The following is a 15,841-nucleotide window of genomic DNA, read 5'->3' as shown; positions in this document are numbered from 1 at the left end:
CTAAATTGTTCAGAAAATAGTGTAAATGAAGCAAGTTTCTGGAGTCCCATATTTTAATGTAATTTTTGGCTTCAAAATTGGGAAGCCAACTTGCCTTTGAGTAGTAAGTGATTGAAGATGATCGTTGTTTGGAAGCTGCATAGGGCATTGAGAACTGAAACGATTACAGTTGATTAATTGTGTTATCTGCTGTTCATATTGTAGTTATCCAGTTTGGATTCGTCACTCTCTTTGTGGCCTCATTTCCTCTGGCACCAGTTCTTGCTCTGCTGAACAACATTATAGAGGTCCGTGTGGATGCTTGGAAATTTATCACACAGTTCAGGAGACCAATGGCAGCAAAGGCCCACAGTATTGGAATATGGCATGAGATTCTGAATGGTGTGGCCATTTTTTCTGTGGTTACAAATGTAAGTATTCTGCTTCATAGAGTCTGTAGTACCATGAATTATTAATGCAAAATATACTTGGAAGGGTAGGAACGTAGGAGCAGGAGTAGACCATTCAGCCCATCAAGCCTGTGCTTTTTTTATTCATTCATGGGATGTGGGCATCGCTGGCTAGGCCAGCATTTATTGCTCATCCCTAATTGCCCTTGAGAAGGTGATGCTGAGCCGCCGCCTTGAACCGCTGCAGTCCATGTGGGGTAGGTACAGCCACGGTGCTGTTAGGAAGGGAGTTCCAGGATTTTGACCCAGTAACCGTGAAGGAACGGCGATATTGTTTCGAGTCCGGATGGTGTGTGGCTTGGAGGGGAACTTGCAGGTGGTGGTGGTCCCATGCATCTGCTGCCGTTGTCCTCCTAGGTGGGAGAGGGTTTGGAAGATGCTGTCTAAAGAACCTTGGTGCTTTGCTGCAGTGTATCTGGTAGATGGTACACACTGCTGCCACTGTGCATCGGTGGTGGAGGAAGTGAATATTTGTGGATGGGGTGTCAATCAAGCGGGCTGCTTTGTCCTGGATGGTATCGAAGATCTTGAGTGTTGTTGGAGCTGGACCCATCCAGGAAAGTGGAGAGTATTCCATCACACTCCTGACTTGTGCCTTGTACATGGTAGATAGGCTTTGGGGAGTCAGGAGGAGAGTTACCCGCCACAGGATTCCTAGCCTCTGACCTGCTCTTGTAGCCGTGGCATTTGTATGACTACTCCAGTTCAGTTTCTGTTCAATGGTGATCATAATGCCATTGAATGTCAAGGGGAGATGGTTAGATTCTCTCTTGTTCAAGATAGTCATTGCCTGGCACTTGTGCGGTGTGAATGTTACTTGCCACTTATCATCCCAAGCTTGGATATTGTCCAGGTCTTGCTGCATTTCTACACGAACTGCTTCAGTATCTGAGGAGTCGCGAATGGTATTGAACATTGTGCAATCATCAGCGAACATCCCCACTTCTGACCTTATGATTGAAGGAAGGTCATTAATGAAGCAGCTGAAGATGGTTGGGCCTAGGACATTACCCTGAGGAACTCCTGCAGTGATGTCCCGGAGCTCAGATGATTGACCTCCAACAACCACAACCATCATTCTTTGCGCTAGGTACAACTCCAACCAATTAGATGATGGTTGATCATCTACATCAATGCCACTTTCCCACGCTACCGCCATAGTCCTCGCTGTCAGTATCCAGTTATCTTATCGATTTTTGTCTTAAACATGCTCAATGATTGAGCTTCCACAGCCCTCTGGGGAAGAGAATTCCAAAGATTTACCACTCTCTGAGTGAAGAAATTCCTCCTCATCTCAATCTTAAATGGCTTGCCCCTTATTCTGAGACTATGTCTCCTGGTTCTAGTCTCACCAGCCAGGGGAAACATCCTATCTACATTCAGCCTGCCATGTCCTGTAAGAATTTTGTAAGTTTCAGTGCGATCATCTCTCATTCTTCGAAACTCTAGAGAATATAGTTTCCTCAATCTCTCCTCATATGGCAATCCCGCCATTACAGGGATTAGTCTGGTGAACCTCCATTGCACTCCCTCTTTGGCAAGTATATCCTTCCTTAGATGAGGAGATCAAATCTGTACACAATACTCCAGGTGCAGTCTTACCAAGGCTCTATACAATTGCAGCAAGACTTCTTTACCTCTGTACGCCAAACCTCTTGCGATGAAGGCCAACATACAATTTGCCTTCCTAATTACTTGCTGCCCCTGCATGCCAGCATTTAGTGACTCATGAACAAAGACGCTTGGGTCACTTTAGACAGCAACACTTCCCAAACTCTCACCATTTAAGAAAAACTCTGTCTTTCTGTTTTTTCTACCAAAGTGGATAACTTCACACTTCTTCAGATTATATTCCATTGGCCATGTTCTTGCCCATTCACTTAGCCTGTCCAAGTGTCCTCGAAGCCTCCTTGCATCCTCCTCACAATTTACATTCCCGCCTAGTTTTGTGTCATCAGAAAATTTGGAAATATTACATTTGGCCCCCACATCCAAATAATTTATATAGATTGTGAACAGTTGTGGCTCAAGTACTGATCCATGCAGTACTCCACTAGTAACAGCCTGCCATCCTGAGAATGACCATTTTATTCCCACTCTGTTTTCTGTTTGTTAACCAATTCTCAATCCATACCAGTATATTACTCCCAATTCCCATGTGCTGTAATTTTGTTCACTGACCTGTGTGGGACCTTATCGAAAGCCTTCTGAAAATCCAAAGACACCACATCCACTGGTTCTCCCCTATCTATACTACAAGTAACATCCTCAAAAAACTCCAGCAAGTTTGTCAAACATGATTTCCCTTTCATAAATCCATGTCGACTCTGACCAATCATACCATTATTTTCTAAGTGTCTAGTTCTCTCATCCTTTATAATAGATTCTAACATTTTCCCTACTACTGACGTCAAACTAGCAGGTCTGTAGTTCCCCATTTTCTCTCTCCCTCCTTTCTTAAATAGTGGGGTTACATTTACTACTTTCCAGTCTGCAGGAACCCTTCCAGAATCTATAGAATTTTGAAAGATAACCACCAATGCACCCATAATCTCTATAGCCACCTCATTCAACACTCTGGGATGTAGCTCATCTGGTCCAGGGGATTTATCAACTTTCAATAGAGTTAATTTTTTGAGTACTACCTCTTTATTAATACTAATTTCTTTCAGTTCCCCATTTTCACAAGTTCCTTGGTTCGCTGGCATTTCTGGGAGATTTTCTGTATCTTCCTCTGTGAAGACAGACACAAAGTAATTGTTCAGTTTCTCTTCCATTTCCCTATTCTCCACTATAAATTCTTCTGTCTCTGCCTGTAATAGACCCACATTTGTCCTTTCTAATCTTTTTCTTTTCACATACCTGAAGAAAGTTTTACAGTCCGCATTTATGTTTCTCGCTATCTTGCATTCATATTCTCTTTTCCCTTTTATCAGTTTCTTGGGCCTCCTTTGTTGGACTCTAAATTGCTTTCAATCCTCGGGCTTACCACTTTTTCTAGCAACCTTATAAGCCACTTCGTTTGATCTAATGCATTCTGTTAACCACAATTGATTCATCTTTCTTGTGGTTTTTTGTGTCGTATAGCAATGTATATTTCTTGTAGACTATATAATACCTCTTTAAATACTAGCCATTGCCTATCTACTGTCAAATCCTTTAGTGTACTTTCCCAATCTGCTGTAGCCAACTTGTTCCTCATACCTTCATAGTTTCCTTTGTTCATATTTAAGACTGTAGTTTCAGAATGAACTATATCACCTTCAAACTTAATGCAAAGTTCTATCATATTATGGTCACTATTTCCCAAAGGCTCCTTTACAGCATTATTAGTTAGCCCTTTCTCATTACATAATACTCAATTTAAAATAGCCCGATCCCTAGTTGGTTCTTCAACTGGCTGCAGAAACCCATCTCGTACATGCTGCAGGAATTCATCCTTCACAGCATGAGTGCTGATTAGGCTTACCTAGTCTATATGTAAATTGAAGTTGCCTATTATTACTGCATTACTCATGTTACATGTACCTTTAATTTCCCGATTTAAACCATGCCCAATATTACCACTACAGTTTGGCGGTTATAAACAGCTTCCACCAATGTTTGCTGCCCCTTTCCGTTTCTTAGCTCTTCCCAAATTGATTCTACATCTTGATCCTTCGATCTAAGATCCTCTCTAACTAGTGTATTAATCTTGTCCCTTATTAAGAACGCTACCCCACCTCCTTTCCCTTTTGCCTATTCTTCCTAAATGATGAATATCCTTGAATATTCAGTTCCCAGTCTTGCAATGGCAATTAAATCCTACCCATTTACTTCAAAATGTGCCTTCAAATCACCTACCTTGTTGTGAATGCTGCATGCATTCAGAGAGAGTGCCCTTAAATTTGTCTTTTTAACATTACTCTGTATTCTGATCCTATTTGATGCTTGCCTTTGCCTCTTGTGTCTTCTAATTTCGCTTACTACTTTTCTACTTCCTGTTATCAGCTTTGCTTCCCTCCAATCTTCCCTTGCTGCCACACTCAGATTATTGCTACTTTGCTCTCTTGCCTTATTCTCTCTTTCTAAATTATCACATCTTCCCTCACTTGATTCCTCGCCCCACTATTTAGTTTAAAGCCCTCTCTATCGCCCTAGTTGTACGACTCGCCAGAACACTGGTCCCAGCACGGTGCAGGTGAACACCGTCCCAGTGGTACAGCTCCCACTTTCCCCATTACTGGTGCCAGTGTCCCATGAATCAAAACCCATTTCTCCCACACCAATCTTTGGGCCACGCATTTAACTCTTTATTCTTATTTACCCGACTTCAATTTGTTCATGGCTCAGGTAATAATCCAGAGATTATTATCTTTGAGGTTCTGCTTTTTAATTTTGACCCTAGCTGCTCATACTCTCTATGCAGAACCTATTTCCTCATCCTGTCTATATCGTCGGTACCCGCACGGACGACGACAACTGGATCCTCACCCTCTCACTGCAGGTTTTTCCCCAGCCCTGAGCAGATGTCCAAGCTCTGGCACCGGGCAGGCAACACAGCCTTCTGGACTCTCGCTCTTGGCTGCAGAGAACTGTGTCTATCCCCCTGACTATACTGTCCCCTACGAGCACTACTACATTCCTGTTTTACCCCCACCCCTGCTTGAATGACTTACTGTACCACGGTGCCATGGTCAGTTTGCTCGCCCACCCTGCAGCCCTCACTGTCATCCATTCAAGCTGAAAAAACCTCAAACCTGTTGGGCAATTGCAAGGGGTGAGGCTCCTCCTCCTCTTCCTTCTGGATTTCCTTACCTGCCTCACTCGCAGTCACACCCTCCTGTCCCTGATCACTGAGCAAATCAGAAGACACTATCCTATGGGGTGTGACTGCCTTCTGAAACAGTGTCCAACTTTCCCCCTGCCCGAGCATTGCAGTGTCTGTAGCTCGGCCTCCAGCTCAGTAGATTTTCAAGGTTCTCACTCGTGGCAAGTAATGTGGCCTACCCTCAATCCAGACCATAAAACCCTAGGCTGGGTACTTCCCCATGGGTGTGAATTTGGAAGTTACCCTCGATTGTATATTGTAGCCCTTTGGTAAATCTCAGACTATTGGTGTCATGTAGAGCTGTACAAACTAACATTAGTACAGGAATTCGTCAGACTAGCATTCTACACAAGGGTGTTAAATAAGATGCAAAAGAACATAAGGAGCAGGAGAAAGTAATACAATCTCTCAAGTTTGCTCCACCATTCAACAAAAATTATGGCTGATTTTCTTCCCCCTTTCTCACCCTATTTGCATACAAGCAATAACAGACAGAAAAAGACCCCCTAATCCATCCAGCCTGTCTAATGTAACTGTGATACCTTGTACAGCACAATATATACAGGCAGAAAACAGGTAACTATAGGCCAGTTAGCTTGATGTCTGTCGTGGGGAAGGTGTTAAAATCGATAAGGAGATTGTAGCTGGGCACATAGAAAAACTCTCAAGGTAATCAGGAATAGTCAGCATGGCTTTGTGAAAGGGAAATCATGTTTAACCAATTTATTGGAGTTCTTTGAAGGCGTAACATGCACCATGGATAAAGGGGCCCTGTTCACGTATCGTACTTGGATTTCCAGAAGGCATTCGACAAGGTTATTGTGCAAAGTAGGAGCTCATAGTTTAGGGGTAACATATTAGCATGGAGAGAAGATTGGCGGGCTGGCTGGCAGAAAACAGAGTATGCATAAATGGATCCTTTTCTGATTGGCAGGATGTGACAAGTGCAGTCCTACAGGGGTCTGTGCTGGAGTCTCAACTTTTTACAATTTATATCAATGACTTAGATGAGGGGAGTGATGGCATGGTAGCTAAATTTGCAGATGACACAAAGATAGATTTTAAAAAGTACGTTGTGAAGAGGACATGAGGTTGCAGACTGTTATAGATGGATTAATTGAGTGGGCAAAAATCTGGCAGATGGAGTATAATGTGGGAAAATGTAAAGTTGTTCACGTTAGCAGGAAGAAGAATAAAAAAGCAGAGTATTACTTAAACGGAGAACGACTGCAGAATTCCAAGGTGCAGAAGAACCTAGGTGTTCTAGTGCATGAGTCACGAAACGTTAGTATGCAGGTACAAGTAATGAAGAAGGCTAACGGAATGCTATCCTTTATTACGAGAGGAATTGAAAAAAATTAGGATGTTATGCTTAAGTTATGCAGGGCATTGGTGAGACCACATCTCGAATACAGTGTGCAGTTTTGGTCTCCTTATTTAAGGAAGGATGTAAATGCATGGGAGGTGGTTCAGAGGAGGTTTACTAGATTGATACCTGGAATGAGCGGACTTATGAGGAAAGGTTGGACAAAGTGGGCTTGTTTTCACTGAAGTTTAGAAGAGTGAGGGGAGACTTGATTGAAGTATGTAAGATCCAGAATGGTTAAGGTCTGGAATGCGCTGGCTGAGAATGTGGTGGAGGCAGGTTCAATTGAAGCATTCAAAAGGGAATTGGACAGTTATATGAAAAGGAAGAATGTGCAGCGTTACAGGGAGAAGGCGGGGGAATGGAACTGAGGGAATTGCTCTTTGAGAACCAGTGCGGACACGATAGGCCGAATGACCTCCTTCTGCACTGTAATGATTCTGTGATCTTGAACAATCTTGACAGGTGGATGTGGAAAGGATATTTCCTCTTGTGGGTGAGTCCAGAACTATGGAGCAGTGTTTTAAAATTAGGGGTTGCCCTTTTAGGGCAGAGATGAGGAGAATTTTTTTCTCTCGGAGGGTTGTGTGACTTTGGAACTCTCTGCCTCTGAAGGTAGTGGAGGTGGGGTCATTGAATATTTTTGAGAAGGAGGTAAATAGATACTTGTTAGGCAAGGGAATTATCAGGGGTAGATGGGAGTGTGGAATTCGAAACACAAACAGAACAGCCATGATCTTATTGAATGGCGGAGCAGGCTAGAGGGGCCGAATGGCCTACTTCTGCTCCTAATTCATATGTTAGTTCATACACTCCCCAACCTACCTAAAACTATGTGATCTCCTGGGAGAGGCGAAAAACCAGATAAATCAACAAAGAAAACAGACCAGTTTCCCTAAACTTTAGTTAAGAAACTTTCCAGAAGACTGATTTGTGTTCATAATTCGATGCTAGGAAAAGGGTAGATTTCAACTAATTTTTATTGTAAGATCATTTTAACAGATTTTCTTTCTCTTTACACTACATTGCATTTTGGAAATGTTGCGTGAAATCATTCAGGAACAATAGAATGATTAGTGTCCAAAGTGCTTGTCACCTGTACAAATGTACTGCTATATATTTATGTAGAAATACAGAACTACTACAATGAGTGACTTCTCCTTTCAAATTCTTTTAGGCTTTCATTGTGGCTTTTACCTCAGATATGATACCCCGTTTAGTGTACAAATATGCATATTCTACAAATGATCAACTGCCAATGAAAGGCTATATAAACAACAGTCTATCAATCTCCAACACTTCGGTTTTAAAAGTTCCACCATTAACATCATCATATAAAGGTGTTGAGATCACCACTTGCAGGTAAGAATTTAACAAACATTTTAAGTTTCTTTCACAGGTAAACAGATCACCATTGTTGCTTAAAATATAAATGTATTTTTACATGATATCAGACAATTTAATTATTTTGTACATTAAATGCACAACTTCACAGTAAAAGGCAAAGCTCGGATACTTTGCACATTGGGCACTGGTGGTAGTTTGCAGCACTGGAAGATTGGGAGGAATTGCACTACACTGGCAATGGGCAATGTAGAGGTTTCCAATTAACAAAGGCGTGTTCCAACAACCCTAAAGCAACAAGGTAGACTGGTGGCGTAGTGGTATTATCGCTGGACTAGTAAATAAGGAGGCCCAAAAGAAAGAAGAAAGAAAGTAACCCAGAGACCCAGGGTATTTCTCTGGGGACATGGGTTCGAATCCCACCACAGCAGAAGGTGGAATTTGAATTTAATTAATAAATCTGGAATTAAAAGCTAGTCTAATGATGGCCATGAAGCCATTGTCGATTGTTGTAAAAACCCATCTGGTTCACTAATGTCCTTTAGGGAAGGAAATCTGCTGTCCTTACCTGGTCTGGCCGACATGTGACTTTGAGACGCATAGGAATGTGGTTGACTCTTACATGCCCTCTGAAATGGCCTAGCAAGCCACTCAGTTGTACCTAGCCGCTACGAAGTCAATAAAAAGGAATGAAACCGGACGGACCACCAGGCATCGACCGAGGCACCGGAAACGACAACGGCAAACCCAGCCCTGTTGACCCTGCAAAGTCCTCCTTACTAACATCTGGGGGCATGTGCCCAAGTTGGGAGAGCTGTCCCACGGACTAGTCAAGCAACAGCCTGACATAGTCATACTCACGGAATGATACCTTACAGACAATGTCCCAGACACTGCCATCACCATCCCCGGGTATGTCCTGTCCCACCGGCAGGACAGACCCACCAGAGGTGGCGGGACTGGGGTATACAGTAGGGAGGGAGTTGCCCTGGGAGTCCTCAACATCGACTCCGGACCCGATGAAGTCTCATGGCATCAGGTCAAACATGGGAAAGGTAACCTCCTACTGATTACCACCTACCGCCCTCCCTCAGCTGATGACTCAGTACTCCACCATGTTGAACAGTACTTGGAGGAAGCACTGAGGGAGGCAAGGGCACAAAATGTACTCTGGGTGCGGGACTTCAATGTCCATCACCAAGAGTAGCTCGGTAGCACCACTGCTGACCAAGCTGGCCGAGTCCTAAAGGACATAGCTGCTAGACTGGGTCTGCAGCAGGTGGTGAGGGAACCAACATGAGGGGAAAACATACTTGACTTCGTCCTCACCAATCTGCCTGCTGCAGATGCTTCTGTCCATGACTGTATTGGTAGCAGTGACCACTGCACAGTCCTGTGGAGACCAAGTCCCGCCTTCACATTGAGGATACTGTCCATCGTGCTGTGTGGCACTATCACCGTGCTAAATGGGATAGATTTCGAACAGATCTAGCAATGCAAAACTGGGCATCCATGAGGCGCTGTGGGCCATCAGCAGCAGCAGAATTGTACTCAACCACAATCTGTAACCTCATGGCCCGGCATAATCCCCCAATCTACCATTACCATCAAGCCAGGAGACCAATCCTGGTTCAATGAAGAGTGCAGGAGGGCATGCAAGGAGCAGCACCAGGCATACCTCAAAATGAGGTGTCAACCTGGTGAAGCTACAACACAGGACTATCTGCATGCCAAACTGTGTAAGCAGCATGCGATAGATAGAGCTAAGTGATCCCATAACCAACGGATCAGATCTAAGCTCTGCAGTCCTGCCACATCCAGCCGTGAGTGGTGGTGGACAATTAAACAACTAACTGGAGGAGGTGGCTCCACAAATATCCCCACCCTCAATGATGGGGGAACCCAGCACATCAGTGCGAAAGATAAGGCTGAAGCATTTGCAACAATCTTCAGCCAGAAGTGTCAAGTTGATGATCCATCTCGGCCTCTTCCTGAAGTCCCCAGCATCACAGATGCCAAACTTCAGCCAATTCGATTCCACGAGATATCAAGAAACGACTGAAGGAACTGGATACTGCAAAAGCTTTGGGCCCTGACAATATTCCGGCAATAGTACTGAAGACCTGTGCTCCAGAGCTTGCCACGCCCCGAGCCAAGCTGTTCCAGTACAGCTGCAACACTGGCATCTACCCTGCAATGTGGAAAATTGCACAGGTATGTTTTGTACACAAAAAGCAGGACAAGTCCAACCCGGCCAATTACCGCCCCATCAGCCTACTCTCAATCATCAGTAAAGTGATGGAAGGTGTCATCAACAGTGCCATCAAGCGGCATTTGCTTAGTAATAACTTGCTCAGTGACGCTCAGTTTGGGTTCCGCCAGGGCCACTCAGCTCCTGACCTCATTACAGCCTTGGTTCAAACATGGACAAAAGAGCTGAACTCAAGAGGTGAGGTGACATCAAGGCAGCATTTGACCGAGTATGGCATCAAGGAGCCCTAGCAAAACTGAGGTCAATGGGAATCAGGGGGAAAACCCTCCGCTGGCTGGAGTCATACCTAGGCAAAGGAAGATGATTGCGGTTGTTGGAGGTCAATCATCTCAGTCCCAGGACATCACTGCAGGAGTTCCTCAGGGTAGTGTCCTCGGCCCAACCATCTTCAGCTGCTTCATCAATGACCTTCCTTCAATCATAAGGTCAGAAGTGGGGATGTTCGCTGATGATTGCACAATGTTCAGCACCATTCGTGATTCCTCAGATACTGAAGCAGTCCGTGTAGAAATTCAGCAATGCCTGGACAATATCCAGGCTTGGGCTGATAAGTGGCAAGTAACATTCGCGCCACACAAGTGCCAGGCAATGACCATCTCCAACAAGAGAGAATCTAACCATCTCCCCTTGACATTCAACAGCATTACCATCGCTGAATCCCCCACTATCAACATCCTAGGGGCTACCATTGACCAGAAACTGAAGTGGAGTAGCCATATAAATACCGTGGCTACAAGAGCAGGTCAGAGGCTAGGAATCCTGAGGCGAGTAACTCACCTCCTGACTCCCCAAAGCCTGTCCACCATCTACAAGGCACAAGTCAGGAGTGTGATGGAATACTCTCCACTTGCCTGGATGGGTGCAGCTCCAACAACACTCAAGAAGCTCAACACCATCCAGGTCAAAGCAGCCCGCTTGATTGGCACCCCATCTACAAACATTCACTCCCTGAACCACAAATGCACAGTGGCAGCAGTGTGTACCATCTACAAGATGCACTGCAGCAATGCACCAAGGCTCCTCAGACAGCACCTTCCAAACCAGAAACCTCTACCAACTAGAAGGACAAGGGCAGCAAATGCATGGGAACACCACCACCTGCAAGTTCCCCTCCAAGTCACACACCATCCTGACTTGGAACTATATTGCCGTTCCTTCACTGTCGCTGGATCAAAATCCTGGAACTCACTTCCTAACAGTACTGTGGGTATACCTACCCCAAATGGACTGTAGCGGTTCAAGAAGGCAGCTCACCACCACCTTCTCAAGGGCAATTAGGGATGGGCAATAAATGCTGGCCTGGCCTGCATCGCCCACATCCCATGAATGAATAAAAAAAAGTGTCTCCAGAAACACCTGTGCAAGGATGGCCAAGGGACATGAGTTATAGGTGTCGATATGGTCCACGAGTGAATGCCACAGGCAAGCAAAGTAGTGTGTAAGTGATTTATAGACCGTTTATAAGGAAAATACGTCTGTTGTTTGACAAATGCAAACTTTTTGGAATGAGGCAACACATTCAGATGCAGCTGCAACACCTCTTGTGTTCCTGCTGTAAGCAGGGAGGTGTACCTTAAGAATTCTGGTCATTACTCCAGTTATAATCAGTCTACCTCTACTTTGTATGCATCAAACTTCATCTTGTGAAGTATTGAACAATCTCATGAAGACCTTTATCAAGAAGACAGACAGTAAACAGTGTGAAAGGTCAGCTATAATGTGAGGCCCCAAGTACCAAATGTTGCAGCAAAATCCCCTAACTTGGAAACAAGAGTATCTTTCTTAGTGTCAGGTTTGCTTTGAATTTAGTGTTTAGATCTTATTCCTCTGTTGAGAAATTTTAAAGTTGCCATAAATGATACCAATCTGAATAGCATTTTCTACTTTTCACAAATGTTACCATCAGATTTCTTTTCAATTTTGCAGATATAAGGATTATCGTTACCCATCGGGACATAGATTAGAATACCAGCACAGCATGCAGTTCTGGCACATTTTGGCTGCAAAAATGGCATTTATTATCATCTTAGAGGTATGATAAAAACCTGCTCCTGTGCTTTAATCTCTGATTCTGAAATGCAAGTGACTGAAAAATGTGTCATTAAAGTCTGTTAAACATTTGAAAAGTGATAAGGTTGTATTTTCTAATTTGGAGAGAATGAGACTCATTTACAGTTTGTTAATAGTAATTTGCATCCCCACTGGTTGCCTACCTCTGATGGGCAAGAATAACTTTCACAGCCTAACCTGGCCAACAACCTCTGTTGAGAAGATCAACAGGGTTAAATTTCCCATCTTGTGCAATTGGTCACTTTTTGCACAGACAGAGATATTGAGTATCTGCCAGCACTTCCGGTGGGACATTCCAAGTAGGGGAGCCAGACTCCAGTTTACTGGAGGAAGATCTTTGCCAACCGCAGGTGTCATGCTGCATCCAGGAGCGAGTGATGGTGTTGCAGAAAGTTCATACCATCGCTCACCTTTTATGTAAGGACAATTCCTGCAAGCTGGGCCATCCACACACTGCTGTGTCCCATTCTATGGAGGCGAGGAGGCAGCAAGAACACTGCAGAGTCTGGTGTGGTCCCAATTGAAATATGTTTGAACCTTTAATGGGTCTTACTTGAGTCACCAGCATGCCTATTTTCTTTGCCACAAAATTCAGCACTTGTAAACCCAATTCTGCAATCCCGCTCTTCCCCGGTTAAGCTGTGCACCTCCCAGTACAGCCTTGTTAAATTGGGGCTCAGATATTTTGAGCATCTTCACCCGGATCTGTTTGTTAATGAAAGTGACTCCAGCTTACCGTGCTGTATTGTACTCTGTTCCTGCCAGGGTAGATTAGGTGAATAATTCTTTTTTGAACAACTTCTGCATCTTGACATCAATGATCTAGAAAGAAAGGAAAGGACTTGCATTTATATAGCATGTTTCACATCATCAGGTTGTCCCAAAGTGCTTCATGGTATTAAACTGTTGGAGGTGCCATCTTTAACAGCGACATTAAACCGAGGTCCTTTCTGGCCTTTCAGGTGAAGGCAAAAGATCGTATGGCACTATTGGAAGAAGAGCAATGCATTTCTCCTTGTTCCCTGGCCAACTTTTATCCAAATAATTATTTTAAGAAAGGCAGATTGTGGGACCTTGCTGTACACACATTGGCTACTGCATTTCCCTTGGGACATCCTGAGATAGTGCAAGTCATTATATAAATGCAAGTCTTAATATTTTATGTTTCCCAGAAGCGACCTTACTAATGCCTGGATACGCCCGATATCATTGTGTTACTGAATTCTGAAATGTTATCTCTCCAAGCCATTCTATCAGGCTTCTGCCATGTTCTCTGTTCTTTAGACTAGGTACTTTGTAGTGTGATAAAGGCTCTTTTTCCTGTTTAACTCCAGCATGTTGTGTTCCTGGTGAAGTTTGCGATTGCTGCACTAATTCCAGACGTTCCAGGGGAGGTGAAGGCTCGAATAAAACGTGAGAAGTATTTAACACAGAAGATTCTACACGAGTATGAGCTCAACAAACTGAGAGCGATACTTGCCGGCACGGGGAACTACGCTGTAAATAAGGAAGTTTCGGTGCAGGCAGAGAAAGTGGAGTTGCTGCGTGAGGGGTTATAATCCAAGCAGTGGCCAGTTTAAAATGTGGCAAGCAAGGACTTTGTTTTTGGGGAGAAAAAACAATTGATTTGATTCTTTAACAAGGAACAACCTTCCGTGATGGTATGGGATTTAGCTCTAGCAATCATCATGATCCTGCCAGTGACTCAAATAACTCCGTCTGTTTTGGACACTGTGAGTGTGACCTTGTATTGGGCTTCTATCAGAGCAGTTTCTTAATCTGGCAATTAACAGTTTCTGTTATCTTCCTAACTTGCCATCCTCTTGGGATGAAGAAAATTTCTGTTGTCAAGAAGAACCTGACTGTAAAACCTTCCAAAATGTAGCCAAGAGTTCATGGATAGGATCAGGAAGAAGGAGGTTAAGACGTTAGTTAAAAATATATTTTAAATTATTGCCTTGTCTTATCCAGAATGAGAACCAATGCAAACTTCTGATTGGATGCAATATCTCTCCATTTCTTGGTTTCACTCGTTTAGTCATTCACTTGATTTTATTTCCTTTCTTTCTCTTGGCCTCTTGCCTTTTCTAGCTCTCCTTTCTTTCTGTCTCTTGTCTCCCTTGTATTTCTTGCCTTGTCCCTCTTGTCCATTTTCTGCATCAATTCATTAGAGCGGCAACATTGCCTGTAGCTTGGGATACTGTGACAGAATTGAACAGAACGTGCGCAATATAACACATGAAGTAAGGTCATGTTCCCCCAGTCCCAGAATGGAAACTATTGCTGGATGCTAATGCCAAAGTATAACTACTGATCTCTCATTTCGCATTTGTAATTTCTAGGAAGGTGGCTGAAAAATAGCTTTGCGCGTCAAGGATACAGTTCCGAGCAATTCTTGAAATTCTTTGCACATGTTGGATACAAAAGCCATCAGTTTCTTGTAAATACCTCTATGGCTAGAGCTAGACATTTCGTATTCTTACTCCACACTTCAGCATTGGACCATGCACTGATTTCAGCTGACAAGTAAGGAAATGTGCCATTTGTGCTCTTGGAATTTGCAATAAAACCTCCAGCCATTTTAAATGTGGGTGTTTAAAGCGCAGAGCAAGGATGGAGTAAGTATTTTTTGTTCTAATCACAGATGTCCCGATCTGTAGCATGGTTTCTTAAGGTTTGGCTCCTCCAGTGAGGTTTTCAGACTGGTCTGAAATTGTGCTATTTTCCACCCATAAAGAGACGTGGAGCGATCCTCTGTCAGTGATTTCACTGAAGCAGCCCATGGGGGTGATGGGTAACCCACCTGGAGACTCGCCATGTGGCCGATTTTAAAAAATTACCGTCCTGTTAATAAGTCAAAGATATATTTCTGGTTTGCTTGTTAACCAATACTAGAAATGGTAGGAGTGCCTTGCACAAAAACTAGTCAACTAGATTGGGTGGGGGTGGGGTGGGGGGGTGGTGGTGAGGTCCAAGATTATGGAGCAGCTCCATGTGTTGCAACTAGTGAATGGGCTGTGCATGAAAACGATAGGATCAATTTTCTGACTGCACATTCCTGGGAGTAGTTTTAATGGGTGGAAAATGGATGTACGCAAACAGTGTCCTGATATGAGCTTCTGGCAGGTCAGGCTCCACTCCAGGCGCACACATTAATACCCCGACATTTCTAATTTCCTCTGTGACTCTCTCAGACACGTCATGGAAATATTTGTTCAGTTCCTGATTTCAATATTTTTTTTAAATTACAGTGTGCATAACTTTAAAATAAAATCAAGCTGGCCTCAGGTCATTGCCATACCAAATGCAAAATTCTATATTTTAGAAGGTAATATAGTTTTAATTTTAAAACCTTTAGATTTCAGTGAAGCCAGTATTGGTGGAAAATGTCTGTTACAGGAAACCATGGAAACCAGACTTAAAAGGCAAATCTAGCCATATGCTGAACAATCCAGCTCTGGAACTTCCAATGAGGGGAGTGGGGTGTGGCGGGTGAGAGTAGGCATCTCCAGTGGGGCAAAACGTCTATG

General features: G+C 43.7%; 1 protein-coding gene across 4 annotated transcripts in view; it reads left to right on the top strand.

Moving 5' to 3' along the window:
• ano5a (anoctamin 5a) overlaps positions 1–15,246 on the top strand; it is a 215,882-nt gene extending 200,636 nt beyond the window's left edge. For all 4 annotated transcript variants that reach the window (XM_068046499.1, XM_068046497.1, XM_068046498.1 and 1 more), the window contains 4 exons: positions 205–410; positions 7,803–7,987; positions 12,168–12,273; positions 13,646–15,246. In XM_068046499.1, coding sequence (XP_067902600.1) covers positions 205–410; positions 7,803–7,987; positions 12,168–12,273; positions 13,646–13,870 — 722 coding nt within the window. In that variant the 3' untranslated portion in view covers positions 13,871–15,246. The remainder of the gene's footprint in view (positions 1–204; positions 411–7,802; positions 7,988–12,167; positions 12,274–13,645) is intronic.
• The last annotated feature ends 595 nt before the right edge of the window (positions 15,247–15,841 follow it).

The sequence above is a fragment of the Heterodontus francisci genome, chromosome 14, assembly GCF_036365525.1.
Source record: "Heterodontus francisci isolate sHetFra1 chromosome 14, sHetFra1.hap1, whole genome shotgun sequence".
Taxonomy (NCBI): domain Eukaryota; kingdom Metazoa; phylum Chordata; class Chondrichthyes; order Heterodontiformes; family Heterodontidae; genus Heterodontus; species Heterodontus francisci.
Note: the sequence above shows the minus strand (reverse complement) of the source record. Positions and strands in the feature narration are given on the sequence as shown.